This window comes from Microplitis mediator, chromosome 4 (genome assembly GCF_029852145.1).
Source record: "Microplitis mediator isolate UGA2020A chromosome 4, iyMicMedi2.1, whole genome shotgun sequence".
NCBI classification, from domain to species: domain Eukaryota; kingdom Metazoa; phylum Arthropoda; class Insecta; order Hymenoptera; family Braconidae; genus Microplitis; species Microplitis mediator.
Window position 1 is genome coordinate 14,970,820 of NC_079972.1, and position 22,899 is coordinate 14,993,718.

At 30.7% G+C, this 22,899-nt stretch overlaps 3 protein-coding genes across 5 annotated transcripts; 1 reads left to right on the top strand and 2 right to left on the bottom strand.

The window, feature by feature from the left end:
* Positions 1 to 189: 189 nt before the first annotated feature.
* Positions 190 to 5,387, top strand: LOC130666752 (Golgi to ER traffic protein 4 homolog). 2 transcript variants are annotated; one of them, XM_057468005.1, is made up of 7 exons: positions 190 to 554; positions 1,247 to 1,325; positions 1,399 to 1,633; positions 1,711 to 1,849; positions 2,036 to 2,176; positions 2,263 to 2,550; positions 3,737 to 5,387. In XM_057468005.1, the coding sequence occupies exons 1-6, from the start codon at positions 442 to 444 to the stop codon at positions 2,528 to 2,530; spliced, it is 975 nt and encodes a 324-aa protein (XP_057323988.1). In that variant the 5' UTR covers positions 190 to 441; the 3' UTR covers positions 2,531 to 2,550; positions 3,737 to 5,387. The 2 variants fall into 2 exon arrangements, with proteins under 2 accessions (XP_057323988.1, XP_057323987.1); XM_057468004.1 differs by having other exon boundaries at positions 193 to 554; positions 2,263 to 5,387.
* LOC130666746 (serine hydroxymethyltransferase) lies at positions 4,279 to 7,369 on the bottom strand. Its single transcript, XM_057467998.1, has 5 exons — positions 7,204 to 7,369; positions 6,806 to 6,976; positions 6,327 to 6,520; positions 5,500 to 5,711; positions 4,279 to 5,437 (listed from the first exon to the last, which is right to left on the bottom strand). The coding sequence occupies exons 2-5, from the start codon at positions 6,968 to 6,970 to the stop codon at positions 4,446 to 4,448; spliced, it is 1,563 nt and encodes a 520-aa protein (XP_057323981.1). The 5' UTR covers positions 6,971 to 6,976; positions 7,204 to 7,369; the 3' UTR covers positions 4,279 to 4,445.
* Positions 7,370 to 9,407: 2,038 nt separating this feature from the next.
* On the bottom strand, positions 9,408 to 21,552 carry LOC130666743 (ubiquitin carboxyl-terminal hydrolase 7). Of its 2 annotated transcripts, none has more exons than XM_057467986.1 (16): positions 21,078 to 21,552; positions 20,115 to 20,240; positions 19,712 to 19,987; positions 19,524 to 19,642; positions 19,213 to 19,347; positions 18,926 to 19,120; positions 18,674 to 18,845; positions 17,692 to 18,038; positions 17,416 to 17,610; positions 13,872 to 14,093; positions 13,439 to 13,733; positions 13,130 to 13,352; positions 12,357 to 13,029; positions 12,087 to 12,158; positions 11,928 to 12,027; positions 9,408 to 11,219 (listed from the first exon to the last, which is right to left on the bottom strand). In XM_057467986.1, exons 1-16 carry the CDS (start codon positions 21,172 to 21,174, stop codon positions 11,122 to 11,124), a joined length of 3,345 nt encoding a protein of 1,114 aa, XP_057323969.1. In that variant the 5' UTR covers positions 21,175 to 21,552; the 3' UTR covers positions 9,408 to 11,121. The 2 variants fall into 2 exon arrangements, with proteins under 2 accessions (XP_057323969.1, XP_057323968.1); XM_057467985.1 differs by having other exon boundaries at positions 11,928 to 12,021; positions 21,078 to 21,326.
* Positions 21,553 to 22,899: the final 1,347 nt, after the last annotated feature.

Sequence of the window (22,899 nt, forward strand, 5' to 3'; positions counted from 1 at the left end):
TGACATGACGTATTCTCTCATCAGCGATCAGCGCTGCCTGTCACTTCCATGTCTTTTAAAAAAAAAATAAAAAAGTTATAAATAAAAAAAAAAAATATTGACACGCGCTGCCTGCCATTGAGTGATAATATTTCGAAATAAATATTTTGGTCGTTATCAATTAAACATCGTAGATAAATCGCGCGTGGTAATAAAATTTTCGTGGTCATACAATACATGCATACGTATATATTATCATTATTATTATTATTATTATTAAAATTATTATTACATTAGTATTTGTAAATGTAAAAAAATTAGTGTATGAAAATTGATGAAGCACAAGCACATCTTGAAAAGGAATAATCGGAGAACATTCAAGAAACATTACCAAGGACATCAATCGTGACATAGAAAACTGTCGCACATATTAGTTTTCACTTGGAGATATTTTTTAAAAATATGGCCTCAAGATCTAATCAAGGAATCCAAAGGGTTTTAGGAAAATTAGAGGCTTCTGTTAACTCTGGTAATTATTATGAAGCCCATCAAATGTACAGGACACTTTATTTTAGGTAAGTAAATATGCTGATAATTTACAGAAACATGATACTGAAGTTAGCCGAGGTCTGATAGTTTTTTGATTTTTTTAAAAATTATAAATTATTCAAAAAAATTGATGATCCTGAAGTTACCAGACAATTAAAAATTATCGGATTTTTTTTTTCAACAAATCGATTACAAAAAAATGAAAATAAAAATATGCACATGTAGAAAATTTTAAAAACTACAGGTGCAAATTTTTCAAATATGTTTTTTTTATAATTTATTGCTTAAAAAAAAGTCAAAAAATTAGTAGACGTCGGCTAACTTCAGTATCATAAAAATTGCAATTGTAAATTTTTTAATTTTCTACATCTCCATATTTTTAGTTTTTTTTATGAGTGTGAATGTAGCAGACAGATTTAAAATTATAAATAAATATAGTAAATTATTTTTTTAAAAATGCTCATTATTATTAATTTTTAAATTTTTTAAATGCGCAGTTTTAAAAATTTAAATTTTATTAATTATCTATACTTTTAAATTTGTCTGATGTCTGCTACATTCACTCGTTTTTTTTGGTAATTAATTTCGGTTGGCGAAAAGAAATCAAAAAATTGTTAATTGTCGTTAATCTGGGTCATGAAACTGTAGTTTTTAAATTTATTATTTATTTATTTATGTCTGGTTATTAATAAATAATTAATTGTAACCTTTTTTATAGATATCTTGCTAAAAAAAAGTACACAGATCTACTGGAGTTACTTTACAATGGTGCCATTCTTTTACTTCAACGTGATCAGGTATTTATTTTAATTATAATTGCATACATTAATTAAATATTAACAATAATCATAAATATAATTAAATCATTAGCATGCAAGTGGTGCTGATTTAGGAATATTATTTGTCGACGTATTAAATAGATCAGAAACACAGGAACCGGGAATATATTTTGAAAAAATAACAAATTTATTCAGTATTATGAAACCAGGTACACCTGAAAGGGAATCATTTCTTCATAATGCACTTAGATGGAGTTTAAAACACACTAATTGTAAGTGGGGACATCCTGATTTACATAAAATGATAGCTCAAGTTTTTTGGCAAGGTATTATATTTATTGTTATATTTATTATTGCACTTGTTAGCTTATAAATTATTGTTTAATTGTTTATTTGATGATAGAAAAAAATTATACTATGGCGAGACAGCACTTTGTATACAGTGATGATGGCGCAGGTTGTGCAGCGATGCTTGTAGAATTGCATCAGCAACGTGGTTACTCCAATGAAGTTGATCTTTTTATCGCTCAAGTTGTTCTACAGTGAGTTATTTTATACATACTCTGTTTATTAGACTATTAATTATTAATGCTTCGTCATCACTGAGTTTAAAATATTATTTTATTTTTATATTATCGGATTTCATTCAGTTCCAGACTCATAATTGTCATTTATAAATTAAGTCCCATAGTTTTATGGATTAATATAAATATATATATTTTTTTTAGATATCTATGTCTACACAATGCGTCAACAGCACAAGAGGCCTTTGATTCCTACACGTCGCAACATCCTAAAATAAATAGCGAGCCTCCTTATCTGTTACCTCTATTAAACTTTTTATTTTTTCTTCTCAAAACCATTCAACTGTAAGAAATAATAATTACTATTATACTTATAAATTAATTACTGTCAGATGGATACTGGGAGTAACAAAATAATTAATATTTTGTAGATCATCACTTGCAGGATTCACGGTCTTGTGTGAACAATATCAGTTGAGTTTAAATAGAGATCCTAGTTACCGTACATACCTCGATAAAATAGCCCAGTTATTTTTCGACGTTCCTGCACCACGTCCACGACGACAGGGACTATTTGGCAGCATTCTTCAGTCGCTTTTTAATGGTCTTGAGGATGATGAGTCAGATGCCGAGGAACAGACTTCAAGGCAAGCTAGTAGTAATGCCTCGACATCACACGCCATACAAGAGCTTGACTGATTCCCCCCATCAGATGCAGTGTAATATAGTTGATTAACAACTTAATTATAAACATATATATCGCGTTACTAATTCCAAAAAAACATATTTTCATATGCTTTGGGAAACTCTAGAGCCAAAGGCTTATTTTTTTTATCAATCGTTTTGTAGACTTATTTTACCGTCAAAAATTTTTAAAGATAAACAGACGTATAATTATGATCCTAAAATTGAAAGACAATCAAAAATTTTCGGATTTTTTTTCCACAAATCAATTTTTTAAAAAATGCACACTTGGAAAATTAAAAAAACTACAGGTGCAATTTTTTCAAATATTTTTTTTTATGATTTATCGTTTTTAAAAAAAATTCAAAAGTTATTAGACGTCGGCTAACTTCAGTATCATGGGTAATTTAAATTGAACGTCGATTTGGCTTTCAAATTTTTTTTTAGTTTTTGGCTTCAAAATAAAACTACAGAACGATTGGCGTTAAAAAAAATATGCGCCCTTTGGCTTTAGGAAATTCTAGAGCCAAAGGTTTATTTTTTTTTTATCAATCGTTTTGTAGACTTATTTTACCGCCAAAAATTTTGAAAAATAAAAAGGCGTATAATTATAATCCTGAAATTGAAAGACAATCAAAAGTTTTCGGATTTTTTTTTCCACAAATCAATTTTTAAAAAAATGCACACTTGGAAAATTCAAAAAACTATAGGTGCAATTTTTTCAAATATTTTTTTTTATGATTTATCGTTTTTAAAAAAAATTCAAAAGTTATTAGACGTCGGCTAACTTCAGTATCATGTGTAATTCAAATTGAACGTCGATTTGGCTTTCAAATTTTTGTTTTCCATTTATTGGCTTCAAAATAAATCTACAAAAAACTATGAGCCTTTTTAGTTTCAAGGAGCTTTCAAAGCTTATAAAAATATATGTCCTTGAGAAATTAATAACGCGATATATAATACTTGGTTTGTATAAAAAAAATTTATAAACTCATATGAGTTATTTATGATAATGTGCACTTTATGTTTCAATGCATAGACACAAAAAATAAAAACTTTAAAAGTAATAAAAGGATTATATCCTGCTGGTCTGACCGAGAGTAAGATAAATCTCGGGTACTATTGATAATTATTTGAATTACTAATTTAATTAATTAATTCATTAATTTTTTTTTCTTATATTAAATTAATTAACTCTTTTTTCTTCTACGTTTGTTACAGACTGTTTTGATTTAAGCGTAAACTTTATTTATGAAAATAATAAGAGTTGGCGGATGTATTTTTTTTTTTTCTATCGGTAATTATTATTTAAAGACTTTGATCATGAGTCGTGGAGGATTAATGCAATGTACAAATAAATATGTGGATTTAGTAACTTGTAATAACGTATATCAGTTAACGTAAATACTTATTACAAAAAAAAAGTAAACAGTGAAGATGATGATATAAATTTTTTTTTGTAATTTAGCCGGGAAAAAAATATTTGTTTAAATTTAGGGAAAATAAAATTTTTCTATCTGTCACATATTTAAAAAAAAATATGTAAGTACACAAAAATAAAATAGAAGTATCAGATTAAATAAAATCTTCCTCATATAAGAACGAGATATTTAATTAAATTTTTTCTTTATATATTTTAAATGTATATAATATAGCAGTTATTATTTGATAATTTGTATTTAATTTTGAATGCAATAATTATAAATTTTAACTTTTAAAAAAATAAATGAGAATTTATTCTGTTTCCTGATGAAAAAACAAAATTTTTTATTTAAATATTCAAAAATTTTTATTTCTATGTACAAAAATAGAAACATTGATTATCAAAACTATTTATGATATTTAAAAAAAAATCGTATGTATGAGATTAAAAAATGGGAATGATGAGAAATAAATTTAAAATTACAATTGTTTTTTAAAAGTAATTATTTTAGTACTCGTCCAATCCCGGGAGGGGAAATTTGCTCGCGTATTCCTCGACTTCGTGACGAAGAGCCGCGACCTTGGCCTTTATTTCCGAGTCATTATCCAATACTGATTTAAAATCAACGAGTTTGGGTCCAGATTTAGCTGTCACTGCTTTGGATAATTCCAGCCCACGATGAATGAATTCAGCGACGGCTTTGAAATTTTCTTGTTTGAATCCACGAGTAGTGAGTGCTGGTGTACCCAATCTTATTCCGCTCGGATTCAAAGCACTCTTGTCACCAGGGACAGTATTTTTATTACAAGCAATGGATATGTCTTCTAAAATACGTTCAGCTTTAGATCCAGTTACTCCCGTGTTCCGTAGATCGACGAGCAGCAAATGGACGTCAGTACCATCAGTACTGATTTTGTATCCAAGAGCTTTGAGACTTTTGCATAATTCCTGTGCGTTAGCAACAACTTGCTTTTGATAGCTAGCGAATTCCGGAGTCTGCGCCTGTTTCATAGCCGTCGCGATGGCAGCGATTGCATGGTTGTGTGGACCACCCTGCAATCCTGGGAACACGGCTTGATTTATTTTACTTTCGAAGTCATACATCGTCTTCTCGCCATTTTTACCGACGCTTTTTACACCCTTGCGGAAAAATATAACACCAGCACGTGGACCCCGGAGTGTCTTGTGGGTCGTCGTCGAGACGACGTCGCTGTACTCAAAGGGACTCGGTATCACTCCGGCTGCAACTAGACCGGAGATGTGAGCCATGTCGCTGAACAAATAGGCGCCGTTTTCATCAGCAATCTCACGGAATCTTTTGTAATCTAAGCATCGGCTGTAGCACGACACCCCGGCGATTATTATTTTAGGTTTGAAAAGTTTGGCTTCCTCTGCTAGCTTATCGTAGTTTATTAATCCTGTTGATGGATCCACTTTGTAAGGCATCGACTCGAAGAAGATTGACGTGGCGGATATTTTTTTAGTTGCAGTAAAAAATCCTGGAGGAATAATTGTTTGTAAATAAAATTTTGAGTGGATAAATAGAAATTAAAATACTTACCGTGGGTAAGATGACCACCGTCTGGGAGATCAAGACCCATTATCCTGCCATGGGGTTCAATTAATCCGGTGTAAACAGCGAAATTAGCAGGACTACCAGAGTAAGGCTGAACATTGCAACCCCATTTTTCGGGGTCTAGATTAAATGCTTCGAGAGCGCGTTTTTGTGCCAGCAATTCAACTTGATCAATGAACTCATTGCCTCCATAATACCTTAATTCAAATAATTAAATACACTTTAAATAAAATAAATAAATAATTATTACAATATTAAGAGCAGATTTGAAAACTAGACACTTGAAACCACAATTTGCTTTTTTTGGTTTCGTCTAAGATAAGAGACCCAGTACTCGATCAGGGAACTAGCATCCGAGCACTTTATGTACTTATATGTCTGTGTATAGTAAAATTTAGTAAATATAAATATATACAAATATATAAGTGATCGAGTACTAGTTCCCTGATCAGGTTCTGGGTCTCTTACCTTAGACGAAAAATAAAAAACAGATTAAGGTAAAAGACCCAGTACCCGATCGGGGAACTAGTATTCGATCACTTCGTGTACTTATATGTCTGTATAGTAAAATTTAGTAAACATAGACGTACAGGTACATGAAGTGATCGGGTACTTGGTCTTTTACCTTACGACCATTTTCCTTCGAGTTACAGTCTATTGAAAATCACTAAAAAATTTGAAATTTTTTTTCCCGGATACTTTATAAATTCCCTGAGATTCTTATGATATTTCCCAGTTGCATTAAATTCCCTGATAATTCCGGGTTTGTGGCCAACCTGTTATTTAAATAAATAAATAAATAAATAATTTACCGTTGACCAGGAAGTCCTTCACTATATTTGTTATGCAAACATGAGCTTAGACATTGGAGTACACTTAGTGATGTAAAATTTTCACTGGCAATTAATTCCAATCCACGTTTCTGTCGTTGCTTTTCCTTTTTCATTATTTTGAATAACTCAGCATCGCACTCCCACAAATTTTGCTGCAGAACTCCGGCCATTTTCTATATAAATAAAATATTAATGAACAGTGACTGAGTGCTGCTGAAGAATGATGAGTGAAAACTGAACAACTTGTAACCATGTAATAATATATATATAGGATGTTTAAAACTTATAGATAAATATATGATGCGATGACCTTTGCGAAATAATCTTCAATATATTAAAGATAACAAACAATAAAATGTAAATATATGTAAATATTTTCTATGAATTATGAAATAGTATTTACGTAAAATAGTTATAAATATTGGAATAATATATGAAAAAATATATAACATACGTACATTGCTGTTAAAACACGTGCTCGATGAACCAATTGATCTACGAAAGAGCGTTGATTTTATAAGACGACCTTGGAGAGCTCGTTCGACCGGCTCTTGTTGATTCATTAAAAAATTTCCAACCAATCGAATGCCATAAAAATTCAAACACTTCCATCTGGCCACCATTTTTTCCTGTAAAAAAATACAGAAAACACCATAAATATCAATAAAAAAATTTTGAATTAAAATTTTTTTTTTACACCAAAATTTTGTGTCCCGACAAAATTTTAAATTTATTAAAAGTTTAAAAAAAAAAATGAACTGATATTGTAATTATTGGAACAATATTTATTTAAGATAACCTTAATTTAATTACCGCGAAAAAAAAATTATTTAAATTAAATATTTATATGACTTACTTGATTTAAATTATTAATCGCGGCTGTAAATACATTGAAGAAATTAATACTTTATTTACCGGAAAAAATTGACCAGGAAAACATGAAAAACAACATTCACTTTAATTTATCCCCATATGTGTTCTAAGTTGATCTAGTTCTGGAGTTCACCTTTCTCTTTAATTTGCCTATAACTTTTAGATCAATAATTAATATGACAGGTAAATTAAAAAATAATAATTATTGATACTTTAAAGTGTATGTAAGATATTAAAATTTATTCATATTTATTTAGTATCGATAATTGATAAATTTTTATACTCAAATCCACCGAATATTGACCTGTCATATTTTTATAGAATTCACTTTTCTCTTGATTTTACCTGCAATTTTTAAATCAATAATTCAAATGACAGGTAAATTAAAAAATACTAATTATTGACACTGTAAAATGTATGTAATATATTATAATTTATTCATATATGTTTAGTACTGATAAATTTTTTTACTCCAATGTACCGAATATTGACCTGTCATATTTTCATAGAATTCACTTTTCTCTTGATTTTACCTGCAATTTTTAAATCAATAATTTAAATGACAGGTAAATAACAAAATACTAATTATTGACACTGTAAAATGTATGTAAGATATTACCATTTATTCATATATATGTAGTATCGATAATTGATAAAATTTTGTACTGAATTGACCTGTCATATTTTCAGAGTTTACTTTTCTCTTTATTTTATCTGTAACTTTCAAATCAATGATTAATATGACAGGTAAATTAAAAAATCCTAATTATTGATACTTTAAAATGTATGTAAGATATTAAAATTTATTCATATATATTTAGTATTGATAATTGATAAATTTTTATACTCAAATGTACTGAATATTGACCTGTCATATTTTCATAGAATTCACTTCTCTTTATTTTACCTGCAATTTTTAAATCAATAATTTAAATGACAGGTAAATTAAAAAATACTAATTATTGACACTCTAAAATGTATGTTATATATTATAATTTATTCATATATATTTAGTACTGATAATTGATAAATTTTTTTACTCAAATGTACTGACAGTGACAGGTCGTATTTTTATGAAGTTCAAAATTTTAAAATACTTTAAGTATTTTATTTCATTGTTTACTTAAACAATGAAATAAAATTAGTGTTGATAATTAGTACTCTACTAATTAGTAGGTATTTTATTTTACTTCAATTAAAAAAAATAAGTAAATATAAGCGATCATTTTTTTGTCACCAAGCGAAAAGAATTTGTATTAAAAAAAAAAAGTCTGGTACGTAATATTTAAATATTTATCAATCGGAATAAATAAAATATATTATGTATATACATATATATGATGTAATAATAAAGTCATCATAAAATTACCCCCTAGGATGATCTAAAAGTGGGGCCATAAGAATACGATTAAAAGTTCAAAGATTATCTTAATTATATTTTTATTAAAACTTGAATTTATTTCACTTGATGGAAATTCACAAATAAATTGTAATTATAAATTAAATTCAATAAGAAATAATCATTAATTCATATATAATTGAGCTGATAAAAAATATGTAAAAATAATAATCCAAAAAATCAAAGCAAATTTTATTTGATGCATGCAAATATTAAGATAAATAAATTTATGCGCATGCACGTATCGATTACACAAATTCAAAGTAACATACATGTAGTAATGTATGTTTTGTATTATATATATACATATATAATACAAGTAAAATAATAAAAAATGACTGAATGTTATCTATTTATTGTTAATATGATACAATAACTTAAACAATTTGAAAATGTTTATATTTATGCGATTTGTTTCGAAAAAAATACAATAATAATATATATTTAATAATTAAAATTTATTTAAATCAAAAACAAATTTGTCTTCAATGAAATTAATTAATATTACTTATTAAACATCAATCACCCCTTGTTTTATTACTTTTTATAAATTTAACTTGAGAGTTAATTTAAAAATTTTCTTGTCACGATGGTCAAACGCAATATCGACAACAAAATATCTATTCAATATATAAATAACGTAACATGATTTATGAATACAATATATTATAATAAGTGACAGTATTCCTCACTCGATAGTGTAATAGAGTCTTTAAATATCATAAATAAAATATTATTACTTCCTTCCATTATTTTTATTCCATTTTATTGTTTATTATTAATCATTAATCATTAATCATTAATTATTAATTATTAATTATATCAAGACTCTAAAACCGCGAGTTACCTGTTATCCATTTTTTATACGCTGACAGCGATATAAACACGCCATTGAAATAAAAATTTATCATCTTAATTAATTATTGATTATTTATTAATTATTATTAATCCTCTCTTGATTTATTTATGTCCTATTGTCTAGTTTATTTAATAACAGAGTATATTGTATGTAATAATAAAAGAAAGAAAAAGAAATAATAAAAAAAAAATTTACGACAGTGCATTTGTTTAACATATACAAGGATTATATATATATACATATTTAATTGTTTGTTTTTAAATAATTATTTTTGTTTCTTAATCTTCATATATATAAAATCCTTAGAATGCTTACGTTGTGATCATATTTTTTAATTATATAATAAAACATTGTCATGATCCTGAACGTAGACCTTTTGCTTATAGAAAATTCAAAACTATTGTGATATTGTTTTAAAAATAAACATTTTTTATTGTATAAACAATTGAGTCGTTAACGTGTCCGGCGTTAATTTATTCATTAATTCAATTATTTTATTAAATCCTTTACCATTCGGTAGAATTCATTATTCGCTTTTAATTGTCGGCTGACCGGAAACTGCGCAATGCCTAATGATTTCCTAATCAATCACTAGTTTATCGATCATTTTTTATCAACTACAAAGTAATTCGTTATATATTTTTTTTTTAATTGCCGGATCAACGAAACGAGCCATCAAATTTGCAATATCATGCGTTTTATATTTATTTATATATATATTTATATTTTTTTTTTTTTAATCATTTGTTTGGTTTTTTTTTTCACTCAGGCCAGTTTATCTATGGTTTAAAAATACTAGAATTATCTTATTTATTTAAATAAGTTTTTTTTTTTTTCATAATTTAGATTCAATTTAATGATTCAATTAATTCGTAACACGACAATACTTTCTCCAAAGCGACTTATTATTATTTTTTTTAAATAAACTTCTTTAAGTTAAAAGCTTTACATACACGTGATGTCCTGTTTTTTTTTTATTTTTTTATTTTGACGCTGTGTCGTGAAGCAAACGTTGAAAAATTTTTTTTTTTTTATGAAAAATATATTGAAGACTTGATATTATGATGATGAAGATGATGATGATGATGATGGTGATGATTCTGCGGTGCATTTAATCTTGACATTTATCGTGAGAGAAACTGCAGATTTTTACAATCACGAAAAAAATAAAAAAATTAATTGACAGAAATATAAAAAAAAATATTTTCGTAAATCGCGTCGCTTTGATGTCGCGTAAAAAAATCATATCGGCTATTAAATATTTATATTTATTAATTCATTAACTTTATTTTATTTTTTAAATATTTTCATACCATTAATTAGTAGTTCGAAAAAATTATGATTATTATTTTGCTTAATAATCAAAAGCGACAGTAATTTAAAATAAACTTTAACTTTAACTTGTGTATTTAGACGAAAAATTTATTGTATAATTATCAATTTTAAATATATAATTCTCGCACGCTTTTTTATTCTCGCTCACTAGTCTCTCCCATGCTCTATTTTTATTATTTTTTTTTCTTTATTTTTAATATTTTTTTTTATCATTCACGACATCTATACCGCGCCCACTATACAATTAATCGTATAAATAACAAGGGTTAGCTGCCTGGACCAATCGTACGTTCATACAGGCAAGCTATTTAATTGTATATTTTAATGGCCTTTTCGAGGTAGTTGATTCGTGGACGCTTCGGTGCTTTGTTAACGTGGTCCAGACCGAGCCAAGGCCTCTGTAATGCTGTAACAGTTCATTATTTTTGTGTTATTAATTAAATTTCAATATCGCGTCACTGATTACAAAAAGATTTTTGGATTCAGTGACTAAATTTAGACCAAAAGGGCGTATAATTTTTTTTACGCTAATCATATTAATTAATTAATGTAACAGGACCGAAGTCAACCTCCGTTTTATCCGATCCAGACGACAGCCAAAAAATATAATCAAGTGACGACTAGGACATTAACCGGATGTATGATCAAAAATCCTCATTATGTGTATCTAACCACAGCCACCACGAGCTCTACCTCTCCTGGGCCAAACACTACTACCATCTCAGGAAATAAAGAAACTCTGGCCGCAGTGGGCTTGGAATGACCCCCCAGGATACCAGACTCCCTGCTCTGGTTAACATGTTTGCTTATGGAAGTCGTGGGACGCAACTTCTCCCCATACCATGTAAAGGACTTCTTCCACTTGTTCATTCCCTGATAGATTTTCTACTTTCCGAGCTGTGAGACACTAATTATTCAAGCCAGATCAAAGTTTAGAGCAGATCGGGATGCTGATCATATTGTAGACTAAAGCTGAAGACTTTTTTTAAATTTTGAACGAAATGATTGGCATTGAAAAAAAATTATAGGCCCTTTTGGAATTAAGATATAAATAAGTGTGGGTTTAAATAACAGAGGGATAGAGACAAAGAAAAAAAAGGAGTGGGTACTTTACCTTGACTGGAATTAGTTCGGAATTCGGCAAGATTGATGTAGTAATCCGCTTCCTCGGTGATGAATTGTGGTTTCCCCATCGACACGATCGCGAACTTAAACTTTAAAGTTTTTATGAACTCTCATAAAATATTATCATCAAACAAATGTTCAAGCTTACCTTTTCGAATTCTTTTTCCTGTACACCTAGTTTTTTTAATAACCTGTCCTTGACTTTTGTAAAGGGTTCACCCTTAAATAAAAAATTTAACATAAAGTTATGAAGATAAATTTAATTGTACATCGTGAAAAAAATACGGAGTGAATCCAGATTAAATCTCGGGGTGAAATTTACTCCGGAGTGAATTCGAATTTAAATAAAATCCAAATTACTCTGAAATCACTCCGATTTTTTACAACGTAAGTAATAAGTAAGTGATTAAAATCTTACATGTTTTATTTTAAACATAAATGGAATACCAAATGGTGAAAATACATCCTTGTGAAAGTGAGCAACTGGCACGAGCATTTCGTCGTCAGCAAGAGTAACTTCATCTTTAGGTATTTCTTCTATCCTGTACGCTTTGGTACCAATAGTCGTAAGACTCTCCAGCGATGTGTCTTCCTTTGGACCCGGTAGTAATCTGTTACAATTTATTTCTAGTAGCCTCAGCTTTCCCGAGCCATTCTCCGATAGCTCAACTTGTTTTTTAGCCTCCTCCAGAAGCGTCGCAACAGTGCCATTTTTATTTGGATAAAGTATTATTTCTTTTTCTTCCTTGAGTGAGGGTCCAACCCAAATGCATTTGAACTGTTTTTTATTTTCGAGTTCATTAACTCTAATGCTCAGTTGTTGGTAAAATATTTTCTTGGTCTTGGGCTTACAGTAGGCAACTAAATCTTTCAGTGTACCCTCGAATGTACATTTTAAAGGATGTCCTGGTAGGTCTTTGTAATTTTGACATCTGAAAAACTGTAGTAGATACGGATCTGTACCGACCCTCTGTGCTACTGCTTTAGCCATTTGATCGTACGTCATTCTCAGTGACAGTTCCATCGTGAAACCCGGGTCATTTGGAATAGATTTATCGCAAAAAGTTACTTCTACCCTATAGAATAAGTCCCTGCAATTTTTTAAAATATTTACATATTAATTCCGCGTCTTCCTTACATAAAAAGGGGGAGGGGAGGGAGAGTATTTGAATTTAAATAAATGTTTCATACTTAAAATAATCTCGGCAAGTCGGTAATTCGTACATCTCATTGTCTCTTTCTTCTTTTTGGAACACAATAATATCACCATCCATCAATTCCTCGAGTACTTTCTCTAAAGACTCCGTCATGTTCTCAATTTTCTCCACCATATTTGGTTTTATTTCTTCATAAAGTGCTAGCTCAGTGTCCGGTGGAAAACCAGCTCTCTCATTTAGAATGGGAATGAGTTCCTCTGCAAATATAAACAATAAAAAAAAATGTCATCAACATTTACTTCATCCGGTAAAATATAACACTCGTATATGAATGGATACTTACGAACTTTCGCGGTAACTGACATGTAGTGATGACCAGCGTAGTGAATTTTTTTGTTCTTCGGGTCGTAGAGTTTGAAAAATAGCAAAACGTCAGTGTCTTTGTCAAAAGGAGGGAGCGCCGTGAGCCCGGAATCCGGGGCAACGAGTTCGACAAACACAGGCCAAGGATTGGCGTTTTCAGCGCACATGGACATGCTCTTCTGGAGATCAGCCTCCGCTTCAATCAACGTTGGTCTGCATGTCTGATTGGTACGGGAGCTAAATGGCCAGACTCTGATTTGCTCAATGGGATATTTCTGTGGGAAATTTAAACGAGTGTTAAAGTTTAAGTACAGAGTAGCAGAGTTTGTTCATTATCATGATCATCCCAAGTTTTTTTTTTTTTTTTTACTTACGGTAGTGATCGTGAGGAAACTGAAGTTTATAAAACTTACCAGACTGTCGCTGAGTAACTCTAGAAACTCATGGAGGGTCGCCTGTTTACGGATGCGGAATACGCGGTAAAGCGCGCGCTCCGGGTCGTAGAGATCGTTGCCTTGGTGACCGTCAAAGCTGTCCTCCAGGAGGACGTTCACGGTCATATATAAATGCGCGTCGTTTCTCTCCTTTCTTCGTATATATTCCAGCCTCTTCTCCTCTTGTAGCCTCTCCACCAGCTAGATCAACAAAATTAAAATTATCCAAGTGTGTACATTATTTTCCCGTATCGATTTTTAATCTTTTACTAAATTTTGATTTTATTTTATTTTGGTCTTTAGTAATTAGAAAATTTTATTCATTTTTCATAAATTATTTAATTATTATTAATTAATCGTGATTTTGAAAAATAATAATAATTTTTTGGTCGCTTTGTCATTATCTTCAGTGCGTTTAAATAATTTTAATTTTGTTCATCTGCCGACAATACCGACACTGCTTTTTATTTTATTTAATTATTTTAAATATAAATATATACTTTCTATTATTTATATTAAATATCGATGTTTGTATATTTATTAATTAAATATATATGATATTAAATTACAACAAAATGGTAATTATTCATCAAGCAAGAGAAGGCTGGATCTTATCCAATGCGATGTGCTGTTTAAATATCTAGAGACAGCTGAATGAGACAACAAGGCAGTGAATGAGAGAGAAGAAAAGACGACGATTCAAGCACGATGATGATGACAATAAGCTCGCATTACTTTCTGTATTTCTTTCTTTTTTTTTTTTATTTATTTGTTAAGACTATTCACAGACAGTGCCCCCCACTTTTCAAAAATTTTCAATGACTTTCAACTGTCATCACTGTATTAAAATTTTATTAATTAATTTAAAAAAAAATTAAAGCATTAATGGAAAAAAGAAAAACGTAGAAGTAATTTCGCCGATATAGAATTTTCAAAAAATTACTTACATTTAAAATTAATAAGAAGTCAAACGAAATTTTTTGAATAAATTTTCGAATTTTAAAATTGACATGAAGATTTTACTGAAATTTACACGTATCCAAAAAATTAAAGGAACAAGAAAATTTTATAAATTTTTTAGTGATTTTTGGAAGGCTGTATTTTCGTGAAAAATGATCGAACCAAAAAAAAAAGAAGCAAATTGAAGCTTGACTCTAGTTTAAAGATCTTCCAGCAAAATAATTTTTTGTGCCACGATTTTTGCGGAGTCATAAGAAAAAGGTCGAGACAAAATTTTTCCAAATAATTTAGTTTTGTTTTTTAGGTCTACGGGGCCGAGAAAATTTTTTTCGAAAAAACCAATTCATGGCTCGTTTAGGAAATGTATTCAGCTACAATTTGCTTTTTTTTGTTTCTCTGTACGACGATTCGCTACTGAGATATCAGCCTTCAAATGAAAAAGGATCCTTTTGTCTTTGATTATCGATATCTCAGCAACTAATGGTCGCACAGTAATTTAAAGGACAGTTTGAGAAACTTGAATAAATTCCCTACAAGCTTCATTTTCGATTTAAAAAAAAAAAATTTTTTTTATCCTTTACATCAGTTTGAAAAACCCTCAAAAAATAATTTGGCTGGAAGATCTTTAAACTAGAGATTTCAAGTCAATTTCCTTTTTTTATTTTTTCGGTACGATCATTTTTCACGAAAATACAGCCTTCCAAAAATCACTAAAAAATTTATAAAATTTTCTTGTTCCTTTAATTTTTTGGATAAGTGTAAATTTCAGTAAAATCTTCATGTCAATTTTAAAATTCGAAAATTTATTCAAAAAATTTCGTTTAACTTCTTATTGATTTTAACTTTAAGTAATTTTTTTAAAATTCTATATCTCGGAGAAATTACTTCTACGTTGTCTTTTTTTCAATTAATGGTTCAATTTTTTTTTAAATTAGTTAATAAAATTTTAATACAGTTATGACAGTTGAAAGTCATTGCATATTTTTAAAAAGTGGGGGCACTCTCTGAGAATACCCTTAATTATGTAATTTAAATTATTTTCTAAATATTAAATGAGAAAGTGGTAGAGAAAAAAAATTAAAGGGACCTCAACTTTTACAGTCATTATAAATTATTTATTCTGGCGACGATATTTTTTTTTTTTTAGTTACTTATTATTATTATTTTTTTTCTATTTATTAATACGTAACAACAAATAAATAGATAAGCATCTGTTAATACTCGTAATCACTATCAACACTGATGAAATTTTATGTTCATGATTTATTATTATATAATGTTAATAATATCATTATTTATTATTTATTATTATTATTATTAAAACATTACGCTTTAACTCACACGAAGGCTTGCCCTCCGACAAGGACGGACACGGATAATTTATCGTTAATTTATATTTTTAAAAATAATTAAACCAAGTGAGAGTTGGTTACTTTTGTTATCATTTTTATTTAAAATTTTAAAATTTTTTTATTTAATCCGCGGGCTTCCGAGTAAGTCGCGACGGTACAATGTCGTTGGCGCGTTAATTAATCAGAGTTAAATAAGAAAAATACATTACAGAAGACATGAGGGAAGATGGTAATCGCTATTGAATTGTGAATTTTATTCTTCCGCTCTTTTTTAAAACTTTACTTTGTATTTCCTTTCATTCGCGTGTTATTACTACTATTTTTAATTATAATGATTTATTTTTTAAATTAAATTATTGTTTAAAAGCAAACTAATTAGTGTCAGAAAAAAATATACGAAAAATGTTCGACCCGTTTCTAAAATCACGACGCGCTGCGTCCAAGTCTCAAATTCACATATATTACAATGATATTTTAATACATTTATTAATCTCGGCTAGACAATCCTAAAGATTTTATTTTAATTACAGTCGATCTTCCGGACGAATTAAAAAAAAAAAATTTAATGACGTTTTAAAATATCGCGATAATTTAAAGCTTTTATCTGAAAGCCCGTCAACAAATTTAGAAAATTTATTTATAATTTCATTTATTCAAAAACAAAAAAAAAGACAGTCTTTGTCTTTTTTTATACTTGATAATTTCTAATAAATTTTTTTAACATCTAAAATTTATAACCCACTCGAAATACTAAAATTTTAAAATACACTCGCGATCACAAAATGCTTAATAAATTCATTCGAAAACGTATACGTAACGTATTATTGCGAAAAAAAATACACTCTGCTGAAAACTCGAAAAATGAGTGACAGCATTTTCAACGAAAATTATTTTTTGATTTTACAATGATTTTTTTTTTTGCTTAAATATCGAAAAGAAAAATATTTTTTATTAAAAATATGAATAATTTTTTGACTGACTCACTCCAGCAGCTTGCTCGCGTAAAAATTACCACGGATCTAAGATTAATTATTAATAAATTTCGATTAAAAATCATGAATATAAAGATTTGGATTTCGTGGATTTTGCGTGCACGGTCGTAAGGTAGCAATGTCTGAGTCGCGATTATCTCTGATACTGTCGGTCGTATCTTTGTCGCGCTTATGATCAAACATCTCCTGGGAATGTTCTCTTTGAAAGTCGTTTCTGACCTCTTGAGGTATGTCCTCTTCTTTAACCTCTTGAAGAACATTCTCCAGCTCGGAATTCCGGATGTAGACCAACATGTAAGCATTGGTGCAGTGTTTCACGGCCATTGATATGTCCTCGTCTTGACCGCCGTAGTTGTGTTCAATTGCCTCCTGCTTTGTACACCGCGAGACCACGTCGTCGTCAAATTTACACCACTGAAAACAAAACAATAAATAAATAAATATAATAAATATTAATCAGTGTCTGATAAAAAAATATGTAATAAAAAATCCTACTTTGCCGTCACCAGCTGGATTAATAAATACGACGTAGTGGCCTCCGTGATTGTCACCACTGTGTACCAGGACTGCGTGCAAAGTGTAATTTGCGTTTGTTGATTCCTCAGCTTGTAAATATTCACCTAGTGATATTTTTTCATAGAATTCAAATCTGTCATTGAATTTGACGGAACAGTCGGTGACCGGATCATATTGAAATCTCATTAGATGCAGATGAAGTACAGGTGGAAATGATTGGAAAATTACACCTTTTTCAGCTTCCTGGAGACCGTGGTCACCGGCGTCATATTTGTTATCGCCGTCAAGAATTTCCGTACTCACGTAATCTCTGAATGACTCGTAAACTGAAATAAATGACAATTACAATTAGATTTGAACGATAAAGATTAGATATAAGGGTAAAAGTACCACTTGTGGCCACTGCTCCATTTTTGAACATTTAATTCTTTTATTTAATTAAGAAAAAAGTCTTTGAAGAAATTTATAAAATTAATTGTCATGGCATAGTTAAAAAATTATATTATTTAAATTTTGGAGTGTCCAAAACTGGCCCTAGAGTAAAAAACGGTACCTCTACCCTCCAGTTGAAACTCCGAAATAGGAGACATTGTCGAAAATTGGTGCAAATTTAATTGAGGGTCTATGATGTCACCCAAAATAAAAAACGTCACCACCCCAAAGGTGATTTAAGTTTTGAAATTTCAAAAATCTGTGACGTGTAATTTTTTATAGATACAAAAAAATTTTCCTATACTTTTCCATGTGAGTTTTCTTTCTCTACAAATTTTGTTTGAAAATTTTTTTCAATTTTTTTTTTGTTTATAAAATATTTACAAAAAATCTGTTCTTGGGGTGTCTTCATTTTTTTTATCACCAATCCCTAGATGACCTTTAATTAAATTTGCACCAACTTTCGAGACTGTCTCCTATTTCGGAGTTTCGACTGGACTACCCTATGATATTTCAAATAAATACTTACTATTCTTTTTTCCTTTAATGTTCAGCTGTATATCATAAAATGTTTCAACTCTTGTTGATGTGTAATTGATATTCTTGCATTTAATAAAAGATGCCATTTTACCCTCGAATAATTTTGGCACCGTTCCCTCGACGCACGTTCCTTTCATTTTACTTTCAAGTTTGTCCAGTAGCTAGAAATAAATATAAATTTAAAATCCTGCAATTTATAAAATTACAATGTAAGTGTACAGATTTTTATTATTAAACTTACCACACGTAAAAATTCCTGTACGTCATGCTGCATAAATGAGTCAAGTGTTTCCCAGCCAAAACTTTTTGTCAATTTTTTTGTACCAACTGGTTTGTCAGAAAATTGTAATTCATGAAATACTCGTTGCAATGCGAGGGCTACACTTTTACTTGAGTCGTCGCTTTCCGTTGGCATTTTGTAAACCGCCTTCCTCAGCTATTAATAAATTTAAAAAATAAAAATTTTAAGTTTAAACATCAATGAGAGCGCATGTAAAGTTAACAAAAAAAAGTATAATGTAAACGTACTTGATTTGTAAAATAAAGTGTCTGAAGAAGAGAATTCATGTAACAAGTTGCACCCTGGTTTTTTAATCCAACGTAACCCGTGTGTTTTTTACTGTCCCAGCTCACTCCATGGGGTGCGTCTGCTACCACGTGGACCTGATGGCAAAAAAAAAAAGTACATTTATAATTAATTGCATTACAGCACACAACACTACTAAGAGGTATTGATTCCGAAGCCATACACCGAGTTATGAATAACTCTACCACGTATTCATACCTATTGAGTATATCTATGTATGTATATATAAAAAAAAACTATTTGTTGTTCTTACCTCAAGTGTAATTGAGTCGTCTTTAATATAACCCTTGTCTGGATCCAACACATCTTGCCACAACATAAAGTGACTGAATCCCCAGTCATTTTCCTTGGTGTAAAATAGATGTTGAATTTCTGAAAGATTAAAATTTGTTATAAAAAATGTAAATAAAAAAAATAATTTCCGAGTAAGAAATAACTTACTTCTGCTAAAAGGTTCTTGGCCCTCTTTACATGAGAGCAGACGTAATTCAGCGACTGCATAGCAACTCCAAGTCGTTGACTCACTCTCGCCGTTGCACTGTAGGAAAAATCCCAATGACCGCTGGGGCTGTCGCTCTTGGGTTTGACTTGACCGCGGCATCACCATTATTTTCCACGGTAAATTTCGTACGATACATGGTGGTGATAATTGTGACTCCTTCATTTTAGAGACATTTTCAACTGTGTACCGGAAGGTCGCTTCAGATCGAGCTTCGTCTGGAACAATAATTTTGTGATTTATGACAACAAGCGAAGAGATGAAGCGGAAATAATATAACATCATATTAATGTTTATGTTATTAGTTAAAAATAGTTTGTGTAAACAAATATATATTTAAAATACCTTCGTCCATTTCTTGATCCAAGCCAATGCAACTAGACATTTCATGAACTCCGGCTAATTCGAACTCTAGTTCTCCATTGATTGGTCGTAGATCATTACCATCCCCTCCCCCATCATTTGGTGTTTCTAAAAATTATACAAAAATATTCATGTTTATATTTTTAAAATTCACACTAAAATATCATATTTTTTATGTCTTATTGTTCTTATTTTCTGTATTTCCTAGTACAGCTCGGAACTTACAATGTACTAAAAATATTTCTTATTACTTATACTTATATATATTTATCGGCCTAACGGATATATATTTTTTTTTTCGCCACGAAATTTATTTAAAATAAAAATGTTCAGTAGTTTGCTGCAATATTATGAGCTTTATATTTTTTATCCACTTTATTGGTTATATTTTTGTAAAAAGAGTAACGCACATAAATACTTAGCAAATTTAATAATAAATTTAACTTTGATAATTGGAGCGAGGTTAAGATTTAAATATTTTAACGGACAATTTAACAAGAGATAACTTTTTTTTATGAAAACTATCATTGGTTAGAAATAAAATAAATTGAAGATCTATTACCACAACAAAAAAAAACATGTAAATGTATATATATATATATATATATGTATATATAAATTTAATATTTATTTATTAAGTAATAAATGATAACGTGTAATTCAACTTCACATATTTAAGAAGAAAAAAAAATAAAAAAATTATTACCCGACTCCATTCTAGGCAAATGTTGAGCTAAAAATGTTCTAGATCACAAACGAGTTTGAGAGGATTGATAAGGCATGAATACAAAGTCGACAATTTGAATCCTTGAGAACATTTTAGTAATTGTCCATCAATGAATCGACTCGTGCAAAGATAAATCATTGTCTCGAACAATAAAACCGCAAGTGCACGAGCTCGCAGGAAACGCGCAAAGAAAAAAATGATAAAAAATAGCAACTCACCCTCTTGTGTGTCCATTAAGTCGTCAAAATTGTCAATAACTAGTGCACGTTTGAACTTTTGTTGCTTCGTATTGTCCTGATCATTAACGTGGTTCATCGCGACACCAATGTTGATGGTCGTCTTGTCGAAGCTCTGTACCTCGCGGACGACAGGCGCCGTCGAGGTGACTTCGGGGATGATATTATTTTCCGGTTGTGAAACCGCCGACTCGATTGTCGTCGAGGATTTCTCCTGCTGCTCGTCCTCAGTAACTTCCTGCTGGGGTTTTATCTGCTGAAAATTTTCCTGCGGATGCTGCTGGTAGTCGAGGACAACGACGTTTGTCTCGTCGATGGTGTCACTGGTGCTGCTACGGCGACCCGTCGGCGACGTCGCTTTACCACACGACGACGTTTGGTACTTACTTGCGATTCGCCCAATTTCTGCGGCCGTAATATGCCCCCGCGGACTTCGGGGACGCCCACACCATATATTTTACCCTGGAGTTTGTGCTCCTCCACGGTCCTACAATACTGCTTCTGTTGTAGGGCGCGTATGTATCCTTTTTCCCCTTCTTCTGCTTGCAATTATACGGTTTTTGGGTCCTTATTGTTCCCGCGACTGACACCTTGACGATAAAATAAAATAATCGTTTAGTTTATTATCATACACTGATGACGATGATGGTGATGATGATGATGATATGATAGATGGAGAAGTAAATTTTAGCACACAGACACACGGCGTTTGTGCCTGTGCCAAGAGAAATGTCGCGCTTCAGATTTCCGCAGGCGCAACTTCACAACGCGCAGTAGCGACAACCCATGTACTAACACGCGCCTTACTATACTTTTGTTCACTCCCTCTGTCGCTCTTCTCCAACACTCGCTCTTTTTCTCTCTCTACTTTCCTCGTCTCACACACGCATGCAAAAATACTTACACTCACACATACAGCCGACTCGCTCTATCTTTCTCCCTCGTCTCTCCTTACTCCAGCACTAGCTTAACGGCAATTAGCCCGACGTCTTTGATAACGTCCAGGATATGTTGTATCCTGGTCTACAATGGACCGAAGAAAATTTCAACTGCGCTACACCGGCGCCACGTTCTTCCTGCTACGCGTTTTTTTTATTTCCCGACCCTTCCTCCGCTCCGTCTTCACGATCTCTGTCTCTATCGGACTTTCTGGCGCATTCTCTCTCGCTCTAGTTGCGGCTTTAGTGCAAAAATAAAACGTTAAATACCTGATGAGAATCCTCGAGTTTTATTTAAATTTAAATTTTATTTCCTGCCGCCGTACGGACACGTAATTAATTATTTTATTTTATGTACAAGTTGCGGTTACCGTATTGGGGTTATTTTTTTAGCAACAACCGACGCTGAAAAATTGTTGGCCACGACCTCACTAACACACGTCGTCGCTGTCCTAGTCAAGGAGGATGTCGAGTGTATGTATTACTACTGCTGGTGATTGAACCGGCAAAATTCACCTTTAAATATGTCGTCACGTAGTTTCACACAGATGTCATATAACTACGTCTTACACAGCTCACGAGAGTACTTTTAGTTGTATTTATTTAACTATTTTATTCACGGGCTTTGGAATATCCCGTTTACTTTTACGTGAAAATAAACAAAATGGCGATGGTGATACTAATCGCCCCCTGTGTACTCTGAATTGTCTTTCACTCTTACACTTATTGTTCGAGCCACTACCTTTCCTTGCTAAAAACGGCACTCATGTTATAATGTCATTTTCCGGGACCCTAGACTAATGAAAATATATTATGTTTCTTGAAGTCGTCAATAGATGGTAACTTACCGACAATTGTTTGCTACA